Below are 27,918 nucleotides of genomic sequence, written 5' to 3' on the forward strand. Positions count from 1 at the left end.
AGTGTAATGATTTACCTGAGCAATTGAGTAGTCTGAAGAATTAGCAGCCTGTAGACCTTCATTCCCACTAATACCAACACCAACATGTGCTGTTTGTATCATACTAACATCATTTGCTCCATCACCAATCGCTAGAGTTACTACCTTAACTTGTTTTTTAACCATTTCTACAACTTCAGACTTTTGAAGTGGTGATACCCTAAGGGATAACAGAAAGAAGAAGGTTTAATACAGGACTTCCATACTTTCAAAACATGCTTCACATTCTGTGAAAAGGTAATAAACCCAGGACAACTAACATCCTGGTCAGTCACACGATGCTGTTATTGCCCTTTAGGCTATATGCTAAAAGCACATTCCCAGCGAAATTCATAGAAAACTTTGATTTGTTGAAGCAAGATGTTAACAGGACTGCAGACAACGTAGATCAAACACCAACAGGCCCCTAAAACAGAGTAATGGAAGAAACCCCAAACACTGTCTTCTTCAGTATTAACTTACAACAATTACAGATTTTGGCATATTTTGTTGTTATGCTTTCTATTTTCCTGTTTAAATATGTATTTTATAAACAAACAAGATAGTTAAGACAGAAGTCAATGCAAACAGGAACAAACAAAGTGGACCACCACTATCTTCACAAAGCCTAGACTGCTAAATTTGAGGAAGCCAACTGCATCCTGGGCTGCATCAAAAGCAGCGTGGCCAGCAGGCTGAAGGAGACAATTCTGCCCCTCTACTCCAGTCTGGTGAGACCCCACCTGGAGTACTGCATCCAGCTCTGGAGCCCCCACCTAAGAAGGACATGGACCTGTTGGAGATAGTCCAGAGGAGGGCCATGAAGATGTCAGAGGGCTGGAGCACCTCTCCTATGAGGACAGGCTGAGAAAGTTGGGAGTTGTTCAGCCTGGAGAAGAGAAGGCTCTGGGGGGGACCTTGTTGCAGCCTTCCAGCACTTAAAGAGGACCTACAGGAAAGATGGGGAGGGACTCTTTATCAGGGAGTGTAGTGACAAGACAAGGGGTAACTGTTTTAAAATGAAAGAGAGTAGATCTAGATTAGATACTTGTATTTTACAATGAGGATGATGAAACGCTGGAAGAGGTTGCCCAGAGAGGTGGTAGATGCCCCATCACTGGGAACATTCAAGGTCAGGCTGGACAGGGCTCTGAGACACTTGATCTAGTTGAAGATGTCCCTGCTTATTGCAGTGGGGGTTGGACTAGATGATCGATGACCTTTAAAGGTGCCTTCCAACTCAAACTATTCTATGATTCTAACTTTGAACATTGACTCTTGAACTCTTGATTCTCCACTTTGTCTAACTACCAGTAACATCTCCCTTGTTCTTTTCAGGGCTGCTCCAATTATGTGTCATTAAGAAAATGCCTGCCCACAGTTGAGGGGACAAATTATTCCAGGGATGACCCCAAAGGTCTATTCACGAAACTCTATCAGTTTTGGTTCCATCTACCGCTCTGTGTGTCACACGTGTACCTTCCATTTCACATGAAAGTTCCACTCTGTAAACTGAAGTTCATTCCTTTGTAGTATTTGAGATGTGATAACTGAAAATAATATACAGAAATTATGTGCTAGGACTGATGTGTTTCACAGGGCGGGGAAGGGAATGAGCAAGCCCTAAGCAGTGTGGCAATCCACCCTTGCGCTTCCTGGCACTGGAGTCAAGGATCAGACCCTGCCCCTCTCCTTTCATGGTATAAACAGAAACAAGAAGGAATGCCACCAGACACCAAAAATTCAGCTGTATTATGGCATTTATGCATTCCTAAAGATCCTCACAAACAATACTAACAGCAATGCAAGAAAACCTGTTTTACTTATAACTGACAGCTGAGGCTGGTGACTGATTTCATAATAACGTTCTACGAAAAAGTAAATGCATCAGAAAAAGTTCAGAAAAAAACCCCAAATCTCTGACATCACACTGCTATTATCCATTACCCATTATCAGTTTCCTTTATTAATAAATCCAAGTTACAAAGATCTGAGAAAAGCTGGGAAATTGTAATCTAGGAGTGCAGCACAGGCTGGGATCTACTCAGCTGAGGAGCAGCTCTGTGGAAAGGGATCTGTGAGCGCTGGTGGACAACAAGCTCAATATGAGTGAGGAGTGTGCTGCTGGGGCAAAGAAAGCCAACAGGACGCTGGGTTGCATCAACAAAGGGCATCACCAGCAGAGATAAAGAAGTCATCATCCCACTCTACTCAGCGCTTGTCAGACCACACCTGGAACACTGTATTCGGTTTTGGTCCCCACTATACAAAAAAGACGTGGCCAGGTTGGAGAGGGTCCAGAGAAGGGCCACCAAGGTGATCAAAGGACTGTGAAGCCTGACATATGAGGAAAGGCTGAGAGAACTGGGTTTGTTCAGCCTCAAGAAAAGAAGGCTTAGGGGAGACCTCATCACCATGTTCCACTATTTAGATGGTGCCTACAAAGAAGATGGAGATTCCTTTTTTACAAGGAGTCACGTGGAAAAGACTAGGATTAATGGGTACAAGTTATTCCAGGGGAGAGTCCAATTGGACACAAGAGGAATACTATTCACAATGAGAACAATCAGCCATTGGAACAATCTCACCAGAGAAGCGGTGGATTCCCAACATTGGACACTTTTAAGATTTGGCTGGACAGGGGGCTGGGCCATCTTGTCTAGACCATGCTTTTGGCAAGAAAGGTTGGACCAGATGATCCTTGAGGTCCCTTCCAACCTGGCATTCTATGATAAGTAATCAGGGCAAAAGCAGAAACAGTCTTTTGAGAAATTCTGGTGAATATGTCCTTTAGAAATGTAAATTTCACCAAAACAACATTAATTTCCTATGAAAGGAAAGCACTTTCCCACTAAAATAAAGACTATTTTAAGTTTTTAGCCATCTAAGGTTGATCATGATTATTCTGAAACATAGCTTAAAACTGCAGGGGAAACCCAAGGTTTTCTAGACATGCTTTTTACATCCTGAAACACACATTTATTCATGAAGAATTAAGTTTTGTCTAAAATAGTAAATTAAAGTAACAATCACAATTCTTACTAGTTAAAACTTACATAACATGTTGGAAACTCAGACTACTTAAGAGCTGAAAGAATTTCTCCACCAAACTATTCCTGGTGGAGGAATTACCAAGCGTAGTAGAGAGAACTGTTTTAAACCATCAAATTTAATGCAGAAAGGATTAAAAAAAATTTGAGACATTAAGATCTGTCTTCCTGCATATTACTTTATATCCAGATATGCAACTTCTGAAATTAAAGCACACTCTCTCTTCTATAAATTCCTTAATATTACATTTGAAGCGTATTTGTTACATTATTTGTTTCAACTACAAGCCCCCTTGTCTTTGTAGAATGACATCTTATATATGCTCGAGGTCCTGCTCATCATAAGCGCATAACTTCACTCTGCACCATGCTTTCAAAGATATCAGTTTATGACTTCAGTCTCTATCACCAAGGCATTCATTTTACTACAGGACAGACTTACTCTTGATCCGATTTCAATGTCACAGAAGAAATAATGAAGGAACAACGACCTCCACAGATCATTTATAAAAGAAAAAAGAAAGTATTTTCCATTTTTCATCTAGCAAATGTCACGATATTTTAACTTAGTCTACTGTATAAATTTATAGGAAGAAAAAAACCCGCAAGTGTTTCAACAAATAGACTAAGCCTCAACACCAGATGGGTTACTGAGTTCCCAGCATAGGGGTACCCTAAAGGTGGTTGCTTCTCTCTTCTAGATGACAGTGCTTAACACTGACATGACATTGTTAATGGAAATGGGGTACATAACATCTACACTGATCTTTGCTCACATACAATATTCTAATTCCCAGTGGGTTCAGTAACATCTCTGTAGCTCTTCTGGTTCCTCCTCTCCATATGCCAAAGGGCACCTTCTCATAGATCACCTCACCTCACATCACCTGAAAAAAACCCCAATGCCTATTTTGTGCCAACTAAGTAAAATTTCTCAAGCTTTACATATATATCAGAGTAGGGTTGCAGAAAATTTAATTGCACAAATTTGCAAAAGGAAAAAATTAAAGGAGTGAAAAATAACACAGCTTTCAGATTGAAGGTAGCTATCTCGTTACTTTATTCAGGACGAGTACAGCCTTATGGTGAACTTGGGATGAAAGCTTCTGGGCAGCAGCCCTTCAGAAGAATTCTGTGGTCCAAGTATATCAAAATGCATTTTGATGATTTTTTTTATATGTTTTATTTGATCTCTGCTGATGAGTACTGTATTAGGACTCACTACAGCCAGCTTCTATAGAAGATTCCTGACATGAGAACTTCTTTTTCATCTTTTTTAAGTTTCCAGGAACAGTGGCTTATTTCCCTTTCAGACAATGTTATAGTGGCAGTGGGAACATAGCACTTACTGTCATTGCCCGGTGCATCAAATTATTGGTGAAACTAATAAAAAGTATCTTTTGTTCATTCTGTTCACTCTTAGCTGTACGTTTTTACTACAGAATAATCCATTTAACATTATTCTTGCACACATTACTCTGAAGCCAATATGGAGTTGGAATTCAGTTAGTAAAGTCTTTAAGCCAAACATCTGCTTGGAATTAATAACATACACAGATTTTTGAAGTTAAACGTCTACTGAATATTTGTCAGCTTCATCTGTGTTATGGCTAGTCTTTGTAAGATCCACAGGTAATAAATGCTTCTGAACAAGTGAACACAGTCTAAAAACTTCAAAGAAAGTGATGTAATTTGCATTTCTAAACCCAAGGAGGGCTTAAAATGTTTACTGCCTTTATATGGATGGAAAAGAGGCCTATATCTTCATTTAGTCAGGATGATGTTTAAGTGATTTACATTAATTAAAAGTTACCATTTTAAATTTTTTATTTTCAAGCTCACAAAGAGGAAATGAAATTTTTGTTACTAATGATGGAGCATTAACAGAAACGTTTTTGTTTTTGGACAGAATTCTGACTTCTGAGAAGCATGTGATATTAAAAAAGCACATACTAAAGCAGTGAGTGCTACAAGCAAATACTGTAGTTTTAACCTGCAGCCAATTTTTAAACAACCACAAAATATGTCCGAGCATATACCTAGACGTGTACTGAAACCAGCCGACGTAAGCATATTATGGAAACATACAAATGGCAGAGAGAACGCTACCAGAACAGAAACTTTCATTTTGCTCTGTTGTTCCATCAGAAAGATGCTACCAATAAAAGATAGCTATATGTACAAAATATCCTTCAATGCTCCTACAGATGAACAGAAATGGCAATATTGTCTCTTCAAAAGGCACAAAATATACTTTCAAATCAAGGAAAGAGAAGAAACAGAAACGTAGTTTTGAAAGAGCAGTTCTACACGCATCTCCTGCTTGTTACTTACTATATGGAGCAAGACTGGAACTAATAGAACAAGCACAAAGCTCCAACTCGCCTGTCAGAAAGACTACTGCCGTTACAAAAATGTTTATACACAATATAAACTGTATACTGATGTAAGATCTCAGTTTAAAAGACAGTAAGACCTTAGTTTGAAATTCAGGGTCTTTCATGCTGGAGCATGGCTACAAAGCTAAACCATTAAAAAATTGATAAAAAACCCACTTGGTGGCATAACGTATTGCATGACAGTATGGAAAGACGACAAAGCAGGTGTTTATTTGGATACTATAACCTCATATGCTTTTCCCTGTCCTTTTGCAAGACAAAAAACAGCGCCATTTTGAACGCTGATTTTTCAGATGAATCTGCTTTATCTTAATGGAACATTATTACACTTTCTACCTGAACACAAGAACCTTACATTTATTTACCTTATTAATCAAAAGCAGACAACCTATTAAGGTTTATTTACAACAGTTTTCACATTTGTACAGACCATGTCTCTACCTTCAGGTACATAACAGGACAGGCAATAACGGGGTGGTAGGCAGTAAGCTTATATAATTTATTGAAAGAAGATGTGAATTTGGTAAGAAATTATGGTGGTGTTTTTTTTTTTGTAAAGCAACATTCCAATTATAATCAGACATAGCACCCTATTTAAATAGAATTAGACGTAACTTGGATACACAGATAACCCTAGAAATTTCAGTCCTACGTTAATTGTGAGAACTTGAATTCGTGACACTGTTGTATATTGAGAAACAGCAAGCTATAAGGCCTCTAGGAGAGCTTAAATACCTTGTTTCTGAGTTAATTTGTCCTGCTTTAATATAGGAATCAGCTTTTTCTATGCTACTACAAAGGTCAAAATAGTGAAAAATACTTTGAGAACATTAACTGGCTATCCTTGTAATAGTTACCTCAGACACTGATGAAAATAGCAGCAATTTCCACAGTTCTGTATTGTTTGATTGCATTTCTAATATAGATATCCTACCTGTGTTGCCAATGATCTTGTAAAGAAAAGTCCTTGCTTATGCTTTTTGACAGATTAATCACTTGGCCTAAGCCAAGCTCTTTAAACATCAACAGCAGCAGTTCTTGTTTATCTAGCTTACCAAGCAGCCAACTCCCCTTTTTGTTCAATCATTCAAACGTAGAAAAGGTGACGTACTGCTCAGGAGATGCTTGCAGTTTTTGAGTTTAAATCCCAAAAATGCAAGACGACCCCAAAACACATAACCTGTCACTTATACAGTCCTACATACTCCTTAATATAAATCTGGAAATATTAGAAGGCAAGCCAAACTGCTTTCACATTGCGTATATTTAAAGAATGCAGACATTTAGTTTTCTTTGATCTGGAAAAAGTTCTCTTGTTATGGTAAGCTTACAGCTCTAATAGCTGATGTTTGAATATCTGATTGCACAAAAGAACCCTAAAACAATCATAATAACAAAAAAGGTGTTTTCATCAGCTTCAGGAAATAAAAAAATCACCCAGAGTAGTACTTTTAACATTTCTGTGCACTTCTCATGCAACGTAAATCATGGCTTACAGAAAAAGCAGATAGAAAATCTTGCACGTGGAGGAAGCTCTATAAAAAAATCCAGATGTGCTGAGACCTGCAGTCAACTGCAGTATCAATTTAAGGTTAAGATCATTGTCTCAGTCTTACTGAGACTACCCTGGATGGATAACAAGTAATTTTTCTAGTCATACACAACCTGAATGACTTACTTTGACAGGTACACCCTGTAGCAGACTGTTCTACAGAAATATTTTGTTTGAATGACTGTATTTCAAAACTTCAGCTGCTAAAGTTTCGGTTTTTTAATATATATTTCATGGTTGGACAACATGGATATGTGCATTTTCTGTGAAATAAAAGAAGTTTCTTAACTTTAAAATGTCAATAAAAATACTGCAAAGCAAAAATAATGTAAACCTTACCTGCAACAAATAACAGCTTTACATGATAAAGCCAAATCCAGAAAATACTGTCTCACTCCAAACGTCAAAGCATACTTCAGAGATTTACCATCAATGATGAGAGCAAAATCATTTTCCTTTCTCAAAGCATCACCAAGAGTACTGCAATGATGGCTAAGTGTCTCTCTTGTTCCCTGTTGGACAAAACAAATTGTGTCCATTATTTTTAATTCCTACTGTTCTTAAGTCCAAATTTTTTTTTCAGTGTGATCAGAAACACTGATATTTCCTTTTCTGAGGAAATTACCTCTTGATTATGCTATCAAATAGACAGTATCACACGAAAAAAAAAGTATGCTCAACAGCTGTACTATCAGAAACCACAGTAGAAATGGTGTGTAGGACTGCTCTCATACTCTGCTGAAATAAATGTAAGTTGTGGTGAAACTTTTAATGCTCTTTGAATGGTAACAATACTTGCACAAATGTTTGCTGAAAGATATTGTTAAATAAGTTTTCTATATACCTATGCAAAAGAAAATTCATATATATATAGATAGATAACAGAAGAAACAATTTCTGCTCGTTATTATACAAAATGGTCCTAAATGTTTAGAAAAAAAGTACAAGTAAAAAAGATAATTCAGAACATAAGTACATGCATTAAAACTGATAATTCTACCCATCCTATCAAATTTATATTTTAAGATAAGCCCCCATCGACCACATGTTATATAAAGGATCATATTTTGTATTTTTCAGTTACAAAGAACAGTTTGAACCACACCTACGCAAGTCACTATTCTGTGATCCAGTACTGAGAACTTTAGATTATATTCAGTAGACAATACATTCTTTTGTATTTGTGCAGAAGGACCTCATAGCCTGCTTTGGGAGGTCACTAATACCTATTTAATTATGGTACAGCTCTACCATTGAGTGTCATGAAGAAGAAAAAAACCTGCTTGTTGCATTTCTTTCTTTTTGAATGGCCTTCATAGAGCTACAACATACTCTTCTATTGTTTCCTGCTTCACAGCCCAGAAGTAAGAAGGGTTTTAGAGGAGAAAGGAAGATGAAAACAAAACTTCAGCTTATAAAACATTGAATTTGGAAAATAGTAACATCCTATGGCAACAATGTTCCTTTATTTTTCTAGAAGATTAACAATCAAAATGTTGTGCTACTTCAGTGATGTCAGGCATACACGTAAATAAAATTTGGTGTAACCACCTAAAAATAAAACACCAAGAAGTAATAACAAATCTTAACCCTCTGAAATGAAATTAAAGATATTGCTTTGCCTTTCCCACCCAACTTACTCCACCCAGTTCCACACACTGTTGTGTCCATGTTTTTTCCCTACTTTGCTTCCACTGGCTTTCTAAAGATTCATTGGTTTAACTAAAAGGAGATCGGGCTGTTGGGGTTTCATGGCTCTTCCTCCGTAAAAACAGCAAGGGAAACGAAGTGCCACTGTTTAAAATTACATGTTAGAAAGCCTTTAAGATGACAATAACTGCTGTAACTATTTTCTCAGAATGTCTTTTCTGATTAAGAAATACTGCAACGCAAAGGAAGTACCAATTTTTCTCATCTCCATGGACTATTTAGCTTCTGACTAAATTTAAGCAATGCAAGAGCCTGAAACTTCATATTCCTGCCATCTATTGTTTCTTCTCATTCATGCAGTATAAACTCTTCTGTTTAAATTGACCTTAATTTTTTATCACAGACAGACATGCCATCAGGTAGCTCCAGGCATGCTACATATTAAAAACAAACAAAAAACCCCAAGACAATACAAAACACTTACCCCTACTGTAAACCTGTCATATTTAAAATTCCTTTGTGGGCTATGTAGCTCTACACTGCAATCCAATGCCCAAAATTAAAAGCAGTATCAGAACATCCCTTGTTTGCTTCTACACCATTTCCATTAAATATTTCTCAGTAAAACTGAATAGTAATCAAACTATTTTCTATTGTTATTAATTCAGTTCACAATTAAAAGAATAATGCTATGTTCTTTATGATTTCTGTCTATGATTAACAGTACTATACTGAAATTTAGCACTCCATTAAGTTAATACGAAGGCAAAATAAAATCCAGTGTTCTATACAACTGTAAGAACTTACTAACAAAAACTCTTTATGAAGCTAAGCAGATGTTTTGAGGCTCCACTCCCATGAACAAGTTATGTGTCAGAAAAGAGAGATACATAAATGCCTCCTGGAAGTCCTTCTAGTTCTATCCCAGCCAATGATAAGTGAGGAGTGGGAATGGGGTATTTTTCTTTTAATTCCATAAGTAAGGGAATTGGTTCACACAAAAGAGGATCTCTGATTACAGCATATTCTTTGTAAACTCACTTCACAGAGCTGGGATACAGTCTAAACAAATTTTTTTTTTTTTTTTTTTTTTATACTCTAACTTCTTCCATCTTGCATGCTAAGGTCATAATAATGACCAAACTGAGGAGGTATTTCTTTTGTTAAATCTTTATTACATGTCTTAGGGACAGGGGACTCTGCCTGTCCCTACAAGGATTAGAGTTGAGCTAGCTCCTTTTCAGGAGCAGCGACTGGTATGCAACAGATATTGTACTAGTATTGCAACAGCAAGGCAAGAACCATCCACTTACTGCCACTCTTTTCAGTACTGTGAAGGGTATGCAGACCAAGAGAAGCCAACCTTCCTAACTCCTACGAACGTACCAACATCTTTATATAGCCCAGAGGCTATGCCCATACCTTGCAGAGCCAAGGAGGAAAGGACTTCCACAGAGCAACTCTTCTCCAAGATCCTAAATACAAAGGTCCCACTACACTGGGATTTTTTTTTCTTCAAGGTTTCATGGCTGCTCAGTTCCTCCTGTCTGAGGTAACTGGGTTGTCCAGCAGCCCTCATGGGAGCACAGTTCCTTACAAGGTACGGGACAGAGACCCAGTACGGGAGGTGGATCTGTGCTGCTCACAAGCCAAAGTTTCAGCTGTATTCCTTAACAGACAATATTCCAACCAAGTATTACAGATTCTTGCTAGCTGTTGGTATGCAGAAAGAAAAGAGGAATGGCATCCATCCTTGCAGCTGCACTGACTCAGGGTTCTGCAATCAACAGCAGTCCACCCCTCTCTCCATTTCCTGAGACCTGCTCCACTCCTCCATCAGAATTTTCAAGGCCGTTTTTGACTCAATCAGTCGGACTGCAAATAGAGACTGACATCTGATTCCAACCACACCAGCAAGCAAAAAGTAGGACGCAAGGTCTACATTAATCAAATGTGCACCATCAAACAAGGCAGAAAATTTTCAATGGAGTTTCTTGTTAAAATACTGGCAAAGAGTTAGTTTAATATTATTATCTGAACTGTCTCTTGCCCTCAAAATATTTGATTCCTACATTTACCTGCTCCTGAAAAAACATGATCTATGTTATCATCACAGACGGATTTGCAAGTGACCAGTTTGCATTTGCAATTTCAGCTGCATCCCCACGTACTTTGAAGATACTTTGTGCATGTAGGGAAAGGATCTCTCAATCTCCACGCAATCCAGACGCTTCAGTTTGAAACAGGGAGTACAGTGCAGTTACCATATCAGATACCTAAATTATATTTATATACATTTATTTTTAAAATATATTGCTTAATATATATTTATTCAACTTTCCAATCATTGCATTAGAAGTGATTAATGTGCAATGCTTGTTTAATGAGTTTTTATTGGACTCTTTTCAGTAGTTAAATAAAACTACCTCGCTTTATTTCATTACATATGAAGAAGTATACAAAGTAGTCAACCTTTTGCACTTAAAATCTATTAAGTATTGCGGTAGTTCTGAAATCCAGCAGTCTGTGTAAACAACCTAAATATGAGACAGAAGTTCTCCCTTCCATTGGTTAATTTTTACTCAGAGATTGGTTGAGGAGCAAAAAATTTAAAAGCAAAGTTAAGGGCTTGAACCAAAAACCTTTCCTGTTTTTTCAACAAACAACAATCGCAATCTTTCAAAAGCTACCCAATGAACTGAACTAAACTAAGAAAAGAAAATTGCCTCTTTTCATTAATATCACAGGCTACTTGTGTCAAAAGTTGCTTACTGTATCAACAGACTCTGGTTCCAGACATTAATCAACAGCTTCTGCCTGTCCTGTGTTTGGGATTTTATTATAAAATCTTATCAGCAAGAATATGTTGCTTAAAACAATTTATATTTGAAATAGAGTCATAATGACTAAATTCATACTGATGTTGAAAATACATTATTCTAAATGGGTCAAAACATTTAAATAAGCACTTCTCTAAAAAAAAAGGTAGTATTTTAATTCCTGTTGTAGCCTACTCTTATATGCTACCATGGAAACCTTCTTACCGATTCTCATACTTTCTTTTCACTTTCCCTCCCTAAATCCTATCTTGAGCAATCTGACCACAATACAGAGTAAGGTAAACTTTATTTCAGGGTTTCCTCCGGAAGCCTTCTGGACAGTGAGTTTTCCCACTGAGGAAATTCTTCTACTTCTAAGTTCATTTAAGGCTCCCTTAGAGGGTGGTAAAAGGATTTAAGTTCTTTCCCTCATGGGATTTTTCTCTTAATATTGCATTCCTACCTTATCTAAAGGATCTCTTCTCTACAAAGCACTATATATTTGCAAGTTAGTAGTTTTAACCCTTACTTGTACTGCAATATCTGATTACCATTTCAGCTGTTTAACCACATAATAACAATTAATTTTTGGCAGATATTAAGTATTCTGTAAGAAACAGCATTAGAAGGGAATTTAGGATTAGTTTGTTTGGGCCCTGGTAGGTGCTACTAGAAGCACGTGAAACTCCTGGCTTCGCGCCTGCATGGACATAGTCATTTCACTACATGGAATTTGTTTGCTCATCATTCTCAAGTTCATTTGTGCGGTAGCTACACTGTGGTTTTGGAAGCTGTAGACAAAGTTTCTAGTTATTCAGTAACATTTTGTCACAAAGGCCATACACAGTCTTCCAAGTACGCAATACTAAAATTAACTAAGATTATTATAAAAACAAAAAAGTAACCCCCCAAACCAAATAAACAGAAACAACCCCCAATCGTGGTTTTAGCACGTTTTTCTGTGTTTGTCCAGATAAATAGATGCTCCAAGTTATTTTTCAGGCCACCTCCACCATGACGTCTGGATATCTTAAGCAATAAAACAACGTTTCATTAACTGAAAACTTTGCAGATTTTACTTACATCAAGAGAGCCTTCATTTATCACAATTAGTCCCATGTTCTTTCGCAAAAGTTTACAGGAGTGACCTGTTGAAAACATTTTTGTTTTCAAAAATTTGTTCCACAAAACCCATTATAATAACACAAAGCATTTTTTTTTTCCTGTAAGAGAACTACAGACAGAACTAAAACTTCCCCAGATGAAATCAGTGGTAAAAAAAAAAATAATCATACTGCATTCTATTAAAAATTAGCCAGACGTGTACTAAGTCAGAACAGTCAGAGTTTTCCTTGATGAAACTTGCGCCTGTTGTGCCTTATTCACAGAGGTGCTCAGCAGGAGGACAAGAAACAGCTTTACAGGGAGTTACAGAAAACACCAAACAGATCTCCCTTAGCCTTGCAAATTTTTGGAATGCAACTTGCATTTCATACAGAATTTGTGTATATCCATGTTCCCATTCTTTTCTTTTATTCTTTGATGCTTTAAACAGAATGTATGCTGCGTGCTAACGATGCAGGCTGCCTAGACAAATATATATAATAAAGTGAAAATCCTGGTAGTATGTGTATTGCCTGAAACCTGAAGGTACTAATGAAAATAACCTTAGATAACTGTATCACGTGCATACGAGAAGTCTTTAAGATTAAAAATAATAATGGTAATAAGAAGGATCCATATGACCACCCATGTGATGGACTGCATCAAAAGCAGCGTGGCCAGTAGGTGGAGGGAGGTGATTCTGCCCCTCTACTCTGCTCTGGTGAGATCCCACCTGGAGTCCTGCGTCCAGCTCTGGAGACCTCAACAAAAGAAGGACATGGACCTGTTGGAATGGGTCCAGGGGAGGGCCACGAAGGTGATCAGAGGGCTGGAGCACCTCTGCTATGAGGACAGGCTGAGGGAGTTGGGGTTGTTCAGCCTGGAGAAGAGAAGGCTCCGGGGAGACCTTATAGTCCCTTCCAGTACCTAAAGGGGGCCTACAGTAGGGATGGGGAGGGACTCTTTATCAGCAAGTGTAACGATAGGACATGGGGTAATGGCCTCAAACTGAAAGAAGGTAGATTTAGATTGGGTATCAGGAAGAAATTCTTTACTGTGAGGGTGGTGAGACACTGGAACAGGTTGCCCAGAGAAGTTGTGGAGGCCCCATCCCTGGAGGTGTTCAAGGCCAGGCTGGATGGGGCTTTGAGCAGCCTGGTCTAGTGGGAGGTGTCCCTGCCCATGGCAGGGGGGTTGGATCTAGATGATCTTTGCGGTCCCTTCCAACCCAAACCATTCTGTGATTCTGTTACCAAAATAATGCCCTATTTTGGGCACATATCCAGGCTACTGCAGACGTGCTGATAACGCTCACACGCAAAGAATATTAAGTCTTAAATGCAGCTTTCATGTATTACTATTTAAAAATACTGATTTATTGCTGTTGAAATTAGTTAATGCATGATTATTTTTTTTCCTCCTTTATAATAAAAGGGAAAAATAAAAGGAAACCTCTGACTGATGGTAAAGTTTATAGTACTTTAATGCACGATGTATATTGTTTTGCTTCAGTTAAGATTATGGTCCCTACTGGCTTTCTTGGAAAGAAGGAAAAATACAGAAGGAAAACTAAGAATACTTATAGTTTCTTAATGTTATTCCCTCTCACTCTCAAAACCCAAACAACGTATTATTTTTAATTCATTTTAGATGCTACAAAAAAGCAAAAATGCCTATTTTTTTCCTCTTCTCTATAGTAACATTAATTTTTCTTGCTCTTACTATTTTAATGGAGCAAGAATCCATTATTCCCTACTCTCCCCCTACCAGTGACTGAAAAATAAGCCAACATTTAAATTCTGGAATGACATATAGTATTATTTCTTTTTACAAGATAACTTTCCGTTCTGAAAGCAATTTTACTCTAGCAACCTCTATCACTTTTAAATCTGTAACAAAGCCATCAAATAAATGCAAATATAATACCAATGTTAATGGCAGTCTCTTGTTTGTCCCCAGTAAGTATCCAAATTTTTATGTCTGCTTTCATGAGCGTCTCTATGGTTTCAGGCACTTTGTCTTGTAGTTTATCTTCAATTGCTGTTGCTCCAAGCAGCTGAAGATTCTGTGAACATAAAATATTCAATATATGCAGTTTTTTTGGTTTAAATTCAGTTTTAATCTTTCTGTTTCTTTTGTTTAACTTTCCATATTTACAGCAAGATTAATGCTCTCTAAATTCGTTAACCAGATTTGGTATCAACTAATAAAGATCTTCCAGTTTATTCCTATGAGCCTTAAGTTAAATATCTATGTGGCTTGACAAACTGCACAGTGTGACCACTCAGACTTCACCCAATTATTCACAAACTCAGTAGCTTGTTCAGCAACAGCTACCTTTTCCTGAGGGGCACCTCTCTGATTTGAAGACTTAAGGAGTGCTATTATTATGTTTTCTCTTTCTTGTAATGATTTCTCTTCACCTTGTCAAAAACCCCCACCTTGTCAATTCATCTTAATCTTGAAACTATAATCTTGATTATGTTTGGTTTTAACTTCCCATGCAGCAAATCTGTATGGTTTTTGTGAATACAGCCATTTTTATACTTTGTATTTCTGTACCTTTATAACTAGCTAAAACCCTGTTAATGACACCATTATAAACCTAATAGTATGCAATCCTGGTTGCAGCATGGCCTGCATACTACATACTGACAAAGTACTTGTGCAGCTAATACAAAAATTTGTAATGGTAGCAGCGTTTCCATGGCGTTAACGAAGTTTTAAGACTGTCTTGTGCATGTTTGGATAAACTGCTCATTTATGTAAACTGAAGTCCCACGAGTGACTGATGCTATATCCCCTCACTCTTCTTTTTCATGAATTAAGCACTGCAGGTTTTTGAGGCTCTGAATTTTAAGCAGTTTCATCAATGTAATCTCTCTTATCCTTTCCAAGGAAAAAAACCCAAAACCTAAAATCCCCAAAAAGTCAAATATCAAAACTTCAAGCAATATTGGTCTCGTGAACTCCTTTTGCTTATACATTTAAAAGCCATGGAGCATTTTTGTTGAGGCAGTGAAGTCTAACCGCGTGCTTGGCTGCTCCTGCAGCAGCGGTGCCAGAAACTCGAGGGAAGTGATTACAGCTCTGCTCTTTGTGAGGCTGCATCTGGGTATTACCTACCTCCCTTTCTAGGCGTTCACTACAAAAGAGGTTGACCAAGTGGAGCAAGTCCAGTGGAGGGACACAAAAATAGGCTGAGGCTCGGCGCGCACTGTATTAAGAGCAGTTGAGGAAGCAGGACTAGTTTAATATGGGAAAAAATTAAGGCTAAGGGAAGGATTCCATGGCTTCCCTCTGCTAACTGAAGAAGGCTTGCAGAGAAGCCATCTTCCTCCAAGAGTTACACAGTGAACGGGCAAGAGGCAATAGTCACGTTGTGCAGCAGTAGAAATTTTAATTCAGAAAAGGGGGAAGAAAAGAACAGTTGAGCGCTAAAAAATTTGCCTACTGCACCTGGGAAAACTCCCTCCTTAGAGATACTCAAAACTTCAACGCACTGAGCAAGCAAAATTAGCCCTGCTTTGAGTAGCAGGTTTTGTGCCTAGATGACCTCCAGAAGTCTCTTCCTACCTTCACTACTCCATGGTTCTATGATCATCACACAAAGACGCAGATGTTGCTTGCCTGTTATTACACTTTTTTACACAACAGAGCAACTCTGAAAAAAAGCTTTCCAGTAGTTCAACTCCAAATCAATACTTTCTGGCAAGGTAGCTACTTGCTGCAAAAACTTTGTCATATTAATCTTTCCTTCATTTTGATCATCTGAATTGCAAGGACTACATGACACAGTTGTCAGTATATTGCTAGATTTTTTTCTGTCTAAGAGTTTTTCCTCAATAATGATTCAGATTTCATGGTATAGAAAGTAAGGACATTAATAAAAACCCCCCTTTTCCTTGCCCTTCCACCCCCCAAAACACCCCTGCCAACCAAGAAAGCTACACATACTTTTTCAATTAGTTCGTAGCTCTCCTCAAGTTTGAGCGCTCTGTTCTGTATAGCTGTAGAAGCGCGGTGGTAGCAGTCTAACCACTCTTGATAGTCACTTTCTGAAATCTCAGCCACGGCAAAACACAGAGTTCTTAAGCCTAAAGAGAAAGCAGATAGTATGATTCAGTATTTGTTACTCCCTTCCTTGATATGCCTGCAATGAGTAACTACTAAAAGCTGAATTTATTCCGTATTTTATGTACGCTTATGCCTGATTTTCAACTTACTGCTGTATGTCTTGAAGAACTTCTTTTAACATAGATAAAGTAAAAAACATGATATAAATAGAAATTTATTCAACAGTACTGTTTCAAGATAGCTGAATGGAATACAGGTGATGTACTTGAAGAGAACAAAAAAAAAGGACATTTTACACAAGATTTGACTTACCTTAAAGTGTAAACAAAACACAAAGCAATCCTAATTACATTTATATACATTAGATTTTTAGGAACATTAAAACTATAAGATTGAATTATATTTCTGAACAAAAATTTTATAAACTTTAACGTCGCTATGTTGGAAAGCAATGAAGTGAAAATATATCAGCATAATGTTACAGCTACCCTCTTCCTCACCCCTCCTCAATATCCTTAGTAAGTTCTCAGTTGAAGTTTGAAATTTACCATCTAGAAGCTGACTTGGAATCCACTCAGGTTTAATTTTCCCATCTCACAGATTCTTTCAGCTTTCCAAATTCTTACAATAAAATCTTTGTGGCAACATTTGGAGATTTTACTTAACAATCTTTGTGCTGGTTATACTTAACAGATTTTTTCCTCCAGTAGAAATCTGAAGTACTACAGTGAGAATTTGAGACTGCAAGATTATAAGAAACATCTATTTTTTGACAACACACATTTACATTCAATTTAAGTAGCTAGGTGTGAATGTTCTAACAGTTCATTTTCACATAGTGTCAGATTCTTAGATTTCCAAAGCATGAAATTGGCCTAACTCTTCATATACTGAGAAGAGTGTTGCTTTAGCCAAATGATGTCTCATGGAGCCACAATTCGCAGACAGATCGATTTAGGGGGGGACAAACAGGACTAATGTAGTCAGTGCCTTTGGTCATTTGCCCACTCTGCTCTAAGGAGATGAACAGCACCATAACCAGGGATGGCTAAACGCAATCTTCATTTGTTCACACGTTTCTATTGTGAAAGATAGCTCAGCACCAGCAGCAAGTCTGAAATGATCAAGAGGCTGGACATGAAACAATACATGTGTGTCTTACATCTAAGGTAGTTATTTAATATCTTCAGGATGAAAACCATGTGTAATCTTAACATCTTGACAACTGAACAGCATTAGGAACACAGCGTTTCACCATCTAGACCAAGAGAATAAACTTCAGGCTGACGGATCAACTGATTTTCTTTTTCCTCCCTCTTTGTAATAAGGATATGCTAGCAAGGTCCAAAGCAACGAATATGAGGTGAAGGGGAGGAAAGGAATTTATGACTAACAGTGATATTATTTCCATAATTCTTTCAAAATATTTTACACAGATGATAAAATGAAGAAAAGAATGTGTGTACGGAATATCAGCAAACAAGGTTTTCAAGGCATTTGCTTTTTCTTTTTAAATCAGAGACTTTTTTTTTTTATTTTTAATTTTAGAAAGTTTCTTTTCATTGTGATTTAAAAGAATCTTCCAAATGAAATGTGGAAAACAAAATATCATTAAGTCTGCTTCTTAACAGACTGGAACAACAACACAGGAAAATTACACACTTTTTCTATTTATCCAAGCAGGCATTAACACTCAAGCTTAATAAATGCTTAAGTATAAATGCCAGCCATGCTAACCACTTCATTTTTGAACAACACACCAAGAGCACGCAGCAAATGCCAAGGACATACTGTACTGCCACATGAAAGGCTACTCAGGAGAAACTTTGCAACGTCATAGGCTGCAATTTAAATCTGATGCAAAAATAAATACCGATTTCTTTAATCGATTCCAGAGAGAGACATACTTAATTTTTCTTTTTTTTTTTTTTAAAGGTTGAATTTTATGCTTTTGAAAGGTTAGCAATTCACTTTTCTGAACAGTAAGTCTTTTCATCTGTTGAAAAGAAGGGTACAAGAAGTACTTGAACAAACATTTTAACACTAATACGTATGTACAGTGGTTTTAAAGACGGATGGAATTTTTCACTTTTTATGTTGATTCATTCAGTCCAACTTGAGTGCTAAGGAAAAAAATTATATCAGCTGTACCACTGATTTAAGAAGAATGGTAATTAAGAATTGGATTGCAATTTTCATATCAGTTCACACAGGATGGCAGACATTGATCTCTGTTTACCTCTTCTGTAACCAAATATATAGTTTTATGACCCGAACTACCTTCCCATCTAAGTAATTTTTCCTTAACTGATACTGGTTAGGCCTTTATAAAACCCCAAACTGACCAATCAGCTCATGCAATTACATTCATGAGCTAAAGGAGGTCTATCTGAGACTTCACGGTGTACCATCAGACAAATATGTTTGGTTTTAGTTCTGCTTTCAACTTTATTGTAAAATTTATTATACTTTGATACTCTAAGATTATTTAAGGCTAACTAAGTGTTTCCTGGAGAGATCTTGATATGGAAAACTAAAAAAAAAAAAGAAACAGATCTGCAGCTTGCTTCTGCTGTCACTGACAGAATCAGGAGACTAAAGGTGCTGACTACGACAACTAATCAAAATGCTAAATTCCATTGTAAACCAAATGAGAAAAATTAGACAAGTCACATGTATAACGGACACAAAAAATCTTTCCTGATACAGAAAACTTGGCCAGACATCAGTTATCACAAGGTAAGGAATACATTTTAGAAGGAAAATATTTTAATAAAGTTTGCTTTCCAGTGTAAGCTTATTTCTTCAGATACGTTAAAGACAAATTTAATGTTCGAATAACAGTGTATTAAAAAAACGAAGAGTGAACTGCAGTTCAGATTTCCATAGCTGTTATAATTCTGCTTCCAACTACTTTCTCACAACTCAGTGATAAATTAAAACACTGTGATACTTCACAGTACAACTCTATAACCCTTTACTAAGATACAGAAAGGGGCCATAGCATGGAAGATCTAGGAACTGTGCTAGAAGAACTTACATGAAAGCAGGAACTTTTCTACAGTCTGCTTTCCTGCTTACATCTGTACTGTGGAATCCGCTATTATTAAATAACTACCTGGCTGTTTGTTTCAACCATCTTCATTTCACAGTATTTTAAATTTTACTTACTATTCCTACCTCATGAACCCTCACAGAGGGGTTCCTCACCTTCAGCAACTGCTTTGTAGAAGTGATTGTTAAAACAGCAGAGATACTAAAACATACCATACCGAAAGCTAGTGCTGGCGATTCCTGTTACTTTGACTGGTGACAGAAATAATATAGCATAAAGCTACCTTAAAAGCGCTACGCTAATCAGCTCCAAGCATCTTCACTTTGGCCGCTTCTTCCTGTGTGCCATCCCTACAGATTTCACTGAGCGTGGGACACGAAAGTCATCATGGGAAATGAGATTCCAGAGAAACAAACAATATGACATATGTTTGCGCTCTGGAAAAATATATTTTGTTTAAAAGACTCCACTGGGTACTGTGTGGGTGTTGTTTGTGTTGTTTGTTGTTGTTGGGGGGGGCGGGGTTGGTGGTTTTAAGCATGAAATTATTACTGAAAGTTCTGAGGAAGAGGAAGACCTTTTTTAGGAGGCATTACTAAAAGATAATTTTCAAACTTAACGCGAGTAAAACATTACTGCAACATAAAAATGCAAAACTGAAAGTTGAGCAATGACTGAATTTTGTATTTAGTTTTACATTGAATAATATCACCCACCTTCTGTAGCAAACTGCTCTAGATGTTTTAAGGTGATTTCTTTGTATTTTGAACTTTCAGCAAGACGGTCATAAATTACAGTATCCTACAAAACAAATAAAATGAACTCAGAACAATTTAATAGAAAAATCAGACAAATATGCAGTGCTGTACTAATTTATTTCAGCATCAAAAATGAGTAATTTTATCTCAGAGGAAGGAGAAAAAGGGCATTCCAAATCCTCAGGTTCTTTAAATTTACAAATTCTGCTATGATGCAGTTTTTCTCGCCTACATTTTTTGCCTTTATTTCCCTTAATTTTGAAAAGGGCTGCATCTTGCTTTGGCTTGCCACATGAATTCTTTTGACCTCCTAAAATGCTGTCTTCCTCTTTAATATTAAGCCCACAAGGTAAAATTAGTGTTTCATAATTGTCATTCTCAGGTTTTTGTAGCCAGCTTGATATACAGAATATTAACAACAGCTCCTTCTCTCCACTTGAGTGGATACAGAATGGACATTTATATTCAATCAACTTCATTTTTTTAAAGCCATTTGGGAACTGGATTTGTATCCCCCTTCCCCTCAAACTTGACTTAAAATAGAGAACAAGAACTAATGAGCGACTCTGCCATTCTCAGATACATTATGATTAAGATATTTTCCCATAGATGCTGTTTTCAGGAAAATTTACTTCTGGCATAACATCAATGGTAGGTTAAAATTCCCATCTACTCACTTATGCTAGATTACCACTTCCACCTAGAGATTCATGCTCAGCTATTCCAGCAAGTAACTTATACATTAAACCATACGTTCATCCATTTTCTTGGTGTGCAGAAGGAAGCAATTAATAGGAAGCATAAAGGTATTAGTCCAGTACAAAGAATAGGATGAACAGGTCTGTCATACCCTCACAGGCAGTTACTAAAAAAAGACTTTGACTGGTTCATTACATTAAAGAGCTACCTAGTAAAACGATGTAAATTGAAAAAGAAATCAACATTCCTTCCCCCACATTTTCAGTGTTTTGACTGCAGTTATAACAACCTTTTGCTTTCATATTTGTGTTGGTAGCACATGTTCTTTGACACAGTGAAACCAGAATAAAACTCACAGCTCCTTTGCAGTAAAGTCTTAACTTTCCTGATGGCGTGCGAACGATCACTGACATTCTCTTCCTAGTGCTGAAAGAGAAATAAATGCCCTACATAAGATGGTTTGTAAATATAAATATTTACCAACATTTTACCTAAGAATATCAATATATAGCTTATATAAGACAAAGGAAATGAAGTAAGGGCTACTTATTCTGAATTATATATTCAGGCAACAGGTATGGAAAATCAGTTGTGTTGTCTACTAATTAGAGTGAATGCTGTTTTCTGCGCACACTTCTGTAGGCCCTTTTCCCCATAAAAACAAATTTGAGAATCTTCATCTGAATACTTTCACTGATCACAAAAAAGGATCTTAAAGCACAAAGCAGCTGAGACCAATATCACAAAGAGGTAGTGCATCACTGACTGTTTCAGCTTTTCCCTCTTTCCCAGCCAACCAGAGTCTCTCATACACCGTACTGTGCCGCAATCCTATTACTGTCAGCCCAGAGTCTCGTTCATTACGCAACTATGCTAAGAATTTGAAAGGGGCTCACCTCATTTTAACTACTTTCTGGCTCTCAGTCATTAATGAGATCTAGTGTTGTTTTTTGGTTTTTGTTTGTTTGGTTTCTTTTTCCCCCCTCATGACTGAGGTAGGAATTGGAGGAAAGCATGGAGAAGACTGTCACTCTCTGCTTTCTGTCTTCCCTTTGAGGTCCTCTGATAAGCATACCTTAGGTTCAAGATCATATTCAGTCAAAACGTGTATTTATACTGTAATTCTTTCAAACCTTAGCTTTTTAAATAAACCCACAAAAACTATTCCAGGAACAAAACATGTCTTGCACAACAGTTCACCGTAAAATACACAAATGAGATGGAAGTAAATGGTCCTTTTCCAATTTTGGTTCCTGTTGGAACTGGATCCCATTTATACATCATCAAATAGCATTATTGTATGAATAGTTCCTGAAGTTCAGACTGACATGGAAAACATCCTGTAAGTGGGATGTATGGAGATAGATGGAGGAAAGAATTTTATAATCACTGGTGAAGTAACTGACCAAATACTATCTTCAAGAAAATATTTTCCTATTCCACCTGTGCATGCACTTTGCTTCAAGTACAGACATCTGAACAGCAATATTAAATTACATTTTTACTGCAAATATTGCACAAGAGAGCATAAAAAGGTATTAACTACTGCAATTCCTTCTCCATTTCATCTCTAATCCAAAAAACCTCAGATAAACTGAATTCCGAAAACCCTTAGACATTGTCCAGTTGGGGAATCTGAGTAGACAACAGTGGAGAAATTCAGACCAACTAAACTACAGTTAAGTTTCCTAAAATAAAAGCAAGTCTCAGATCCACTTTGATTCTCACCAAGATTATCTAGCCTACTGTTACATAAACTCGTTACACTTGCCTGAATGTTCAATTAAGGAACTGTGAAGGAATTACAGTAATTTAGGGTTTGTATAAACAATAATTTGATATATATGCCCTTAACAGGTAAAAACTCATTAGTTTTGTACTTGTCTTGAAATCTTGAAGTTCTGCATGCAGCTGCCTATCGATCTACTGAAGATGTACCAGAGAATAACCAATGTTTTCCTGTAGCATTCTGAAACTTTAGCTATGAAGACAGATACCGAATCTTGACTGACATACATTTTCGTAGTAAAACTGCAATAAAGCTAAAGAGCACGACTTACTGTCAAGGACTTCTATCTTTTTATGAGCCTTTTCATTGCAGTCACAGTTTTATTTTCTTTTCTTAGTGAAATACAGAAAACCACAAAATTGCACTACTACAAATAACTGTCAGTGTGAGACCATTTTTTTTTGGTTTGCTTTCTTCACCCATAGAAGTCACATGAGCTACAAAGGTGACCTGGTTATAAGGTGCAAAATACTGAACAGACGTCTGCTGAAATACTGAGAGAGAAAATGCCTGCCAGCCTGGGAACTGCTAGCCTGGAAACCAGAAACATCCTTGAGAAGCACAGCCAGCACACCTCAAGTACAGCTGGGTACCTAGAAACCATTAATATGCGCAAAACAAGGAACTGTAACTGCAACTTATTGTCTGGAAAGGTGAAAAAGTCTGGAAAAGGGAGAAAACCTCCTGAGAAAGTAGGAACTGGCAACTGCTATTGGTTGTTCTAGCTGAAAGAACAGGAAAACACTCTGGAAAAATAAAAATTGGTCTGAAAGAAAATAAAACACCATCATCTATTGGCTGTCCCAGGTGAAAAACAGAAATTAGCAGCATCTATTCACTGCTCCAGGTGGTGGTGTCTTACACCCCCTTATGTCTCTGCCATATAAAAATGACTTGCTTTTACCCAAAATGGAGCCTCTGTCTTTGAGAGCTCCCCCTGCATGAATTGTCGTCTGAGGTCTCCTAGACAGGTTACTGGACCACCACCAGGAACACCTGGCTGACTCCAGACTCTCACTCTTCAAAGTGAGACTTTCTGTGCCACCTGCTTTGAGGTCCCACTCCTGGGAGCAGTTTGGTGAGCACTGTACCCATATTATTTTGAATAATACGCGTGTGTGTGCACACACATAGAGGTAACTAATATTAAGTGTATTTCTTCACTAGTGGTAATTTAGTATCAACTTGTAATATACGGAAATATATAGTTGCTGCTACTATTGATTGCTGCTACTATTAAAATATGAACGTACTTCATTACTCATGAGTATACTTTATTTTCTAGTAGTAATTTGTAGTAATCTGTAATAAAGACATTTAGAAAATAAAGCCTCCACGTCCTTGTGTGTTATGGAATCCTGCAAACCCACCGTCGTGATCTCTATAAACCTGCAGGCTGGGTGGCCCTTTGGGTCATGACAAGAAGGCAAATAGCTGGTATTTCCCAAGGAGTTGCCATGGGATTAGAGATGGACAGAAACATCTTAAGGGGACAGAAACACCTCTCTCAGTCACAAGATTTGACACTTCCAGAATCTGGGAATGCAGAAGTAGCTTGTGATGGGCCCCGTTACTTTAAAAATCTGTCTTAGGTTTAAGACAAAAATTCCTTCTGAGTGTAGGCTCACAACCACAGAAACAAACACTGCTACAGAGGTATCGGTACCTCCTCTGTCAGCCACTCACTCTTTTTCTACATTTAGAAGTATCAGTCTTTAGTCACAGAACAGGATCACTATATTCTGGACCTCTTTGAATGATGGAGAGGAGATAAGGTCTCAAATGCTCTAGGAGGGCTTCTGTCTGCCTGGTACAACAGCCAAGGCAATGTGGATTATTCATACAACTGATCAGACAGGGGACTAGTCAAGCTATTGTTGTCTTTCAGATAAATACATCAGCATTATAAATAAAAAATAATTAGGTTTTAGACAAGAAGCTTTACTCTGTAACTATGACAGATGGTTTCTGCTAGACTATGGGGGTAACCCCAGGGATACAGATTAGAATCAATCATTAAATGAATAGATGGTACACACTCCAGATATTGAGATACTACTAAATCTATACTCAATACTTGCCAATGAAATTAATTCTAGTGCTAAAAATTCAATTCATTCCTCTAACAAAACAAGCAGATACAAGTCAAAACCTCACTCAGTAGCACTCTAGTAATGACACATTGATGCAAGGACTGATGTGCAATTTGTGCACTGATAGTGGACATCACAGACGACATTCTATGCTTCTGGATCCTTATCTGACTCAGTGCCTTGCTTCCTCCTGCCCCATAGATACATACCCTAGGGGTCGGGTCTGGCTCCCAAGAGACAGCTGCGGTTTTTCTACTTGTTACAGTTCCAGGTGACAGAATACAAGAACAGGCACAACACCGCACAATTCCTTCCTTGACATTATGGAGAGAACCCCGAATAGCAGAGGGTCTGAACAACTCTTCACTTCTTTGAGCTTAAGGTACCACAGCAGTTGTGGCATCTGAGCAGAGTACTGGCCGCAATCTAAACTCAGCGCAAGTTATCAAGCGATTAGCACTACATTTCAGGAATGATTGTCAACTGGTTAAGGATTACCACTTGCTTTCAGTTTAGCTACTTCCTTGCCACAAACAAAATATAATTAGCATATTGTATAAGTCTACTACTTCTCTTTTCACAGGCAGAGCTATGATATAAAAAGACAATACCATAAAAAGACAACTCTACCAAGCATTTCTCCAATTTTTACTTCCGTAACATACTTCTCCGAAAGACTATCCTATCAAGTGTTGACACTGTTGCACTCTACTTGCAGAAGAGTCTTATCTGGCTTGTACTGGAAGGTGGCAAGGAATTAGTTTGCATTTTTTCTGGGAAAAATTTGGAACACCTGGAAACTCTTAACTCAATAGTTTAATCGCTACAGATTACTTCTCTGATGGTACGTGCTTCTACCCATACAGATGGTGTTATGTTTTGGAGCCAAAATTTCTCTTGCTGTGGAACAAGGGTGACCTCTAGTGCTTCCAACAAGTCAGTTCCAATCAAAGGTAAATACTGCAGAATAACAGAAACAGGTATAAAAACTGACTGCTTAATAAAGTTGGGTGATTGGTATCCACCAAAAAAAACTTAATCCACCAAAAGTTAAGATTTAAAAGCAATTCTCCTTTCTCCATATAGTATCCCTGTTTAAATTACAATTTTAGACTGGCACAGAAGTTTAAAGAGATATATGAAATTAATACAAAGATCAAACCCAGAAACAACATAGGAATCCTTCACTGCTACTCCATGAATGCAGTATAAACTTCCACAGATGCCAAACTAACACCACCACTCTCTGTGCTCCATACTTGCTAACTTTCCAGAACAGAAAGTGAAAGAAGTGCCTGCAGAAAAATGAAACGATGGCATAAATCTGAAAAATATCAAGTACATCCTCTACAATACATAAAACCAACACTAATTGCAAGCAGCCATTAAAAGACATTCAAAACTACAAAAATTACTTTCTGTGGAATTTTTTTTTTTTCCCACTGTGGTGATCTTTATGCTTCACATTATTATTGCTATTATTATAACTATAGGCAACTACTTCTCTCATTTCTCCCAAGTTACACATCTTCAGCCTCTCTCTCCAGTATAGCCTTAGATTTTTATTTTTTTGATCTTTTTGCTTCCTCAGCTAAGCTCATGGGAAACGTAATAGGACAGGAAGGAAAACAATGACTACTTTCCGCAGGCACAATTACAAGTAATCATTCGAAGAAAAAAAGAGAGCTTCCTCTACATATAAATCCCTTCCCCATCCTGTGCCAAAGTAAGCAATGGGCCTACACAAACACTCAGAAGACAGAGGGCATACATGGATACAATTTAAAAAGATTTACATAACAAGTGAAACTGCATCCAGATTTCTTATGGGTACCTTCATAATTTCAACAGCTTTGACAGAGAATATTTACTGAAAGCAAAGTACGTGATAAACTCAGTTTCCAAGAAAACTAACTGGCCAGCACTCTAGTGATGATGCTCAGAAGAGAATGGGTTTCAGTCTATAAAGTGTTTAAACAAATCATAATTATTCAGGTATATTTAAGGTCAAATGCAAAATTTCATTCTATCAGTCAAGGCAAACGGAAGTTATGTATAACACTTATTTCAGTCTTCCCCCCTACCCCCAAATATCAATTGTTTAATAAATCACATGGTACCAGGGCTTTCAGAAATACATTTAAAAGTTCAAGTACTTTCCTATACTGTCTTTTCACATAATGTTTTGAAGTTTTTAGATAAAGGGTATTTTCAAGCTTCGCGCAAAAGCGAAAAATATTAGCCAAAAAGGAGATGAGGAAAAAACCTATGTCTCCGAAAATGTTTTACAGTAAAACCAGAAGTGTGGTCTTAATCGTGTACACTGCTTCACCTATAGGATGATCACGTATTACAGAGATAAAAACCACACAACCTGCATACTTTGCCTGTAAAAATACAAAAAATGCAAACATTTTTACCCATAAGAGAAATTCATGAAGTATTTTCACACAAAGACACTGAGTAGACAGCATGCTGTTTACCTCGTAAATTCCAGCACGTTTAGCAGTTCATATCTCTCTTCCTGTCCCAACTGAAGGAGGAAAAAAAGAAAAGTGAGAATTAACGCAAAAACCCTCAAGCTTATTATACAGCAAAATATAATGTTACTCTAAGGTACTTACAGACTCTATGATTACTGAGTCAGGCGTCCTTCCAGTGAATACAAAACGAAGATGCCTGGCTGCTCTGACCAATGCTCCTTCATCTGCAACAAGTCCATTAGTTATTTTGCAGATGTACTAGAAAACTGTTAGTTTACCCCATGATTTAATGGACACAGTCCAAGCTTCTTTATTTTTGGACTTCCTTTTTCCTTTATAGATTTTTAAGATTAGATGTGGTGCTGGAATGAA

General features: G+C 37.3%; 1 protein-coding gene across 4 annotated transcripts in view; it reads right to left on the minus strand.

Moving 5' to 3' along the window:
• ATP8A1 (ATPase phospholipid transporting 8A1) overlaps nt 1-27,918 on the minus strand; it is a 123,443-nt gene that overhangs the window by 43,171 nt on the left and 52,354 nt on the right. For all 4 annotated transcript variants that reach the window (XM_074587941.1, XM_074587939.1, XM_074587940.1 and 1 more), the window contains 9 exons: nt 27,688-27,770; nt 27,547-27,596; nt 21,538-21,607; nt 20,441-20,525; nt 16,550-16,689; nt 14,519-14,657; nt 12,572-12,636; nt 7,359-7,531; nt 16-199 (listed from right to left, as the gene is read on the minus strand). In XM_074587941.1, coding sequence (XP_074444042.1) covers nt 16-199; nt 7,359-7,531; nt 12,572-12,636; nt 14,519-14,657; nt 16,550-16,689; nt 20,441-20,525; nt 21,538-21,607; nt 27,547-27,596; nt 27,688-27,770 — 989 coding nt within the window. The remainder of the gene's footprint in view (nt 1-15; nt 200-7,358; nt 7,532-12,571; nt 12,637-14,518; nt 14,658-16,549; nt 16,690-20,440; nt 20,526-21,537; nt 21,608-27,546; nt 27,597-27,687; nt 27,771-27,918) is intronic.

The sequence above is a fragment of the Larus michahellis genome, chromosome 5 (genome assembly GCF_964199755.1).
Source record: "Larus michahellis chromosome 5, bLarMic1.1, whole genome shotgun sequence".
NCBI lineage: Eukaryota > Metazoa > Chordata > Aves > Charadriiformes > Laridae > Larus > Larus michahellis.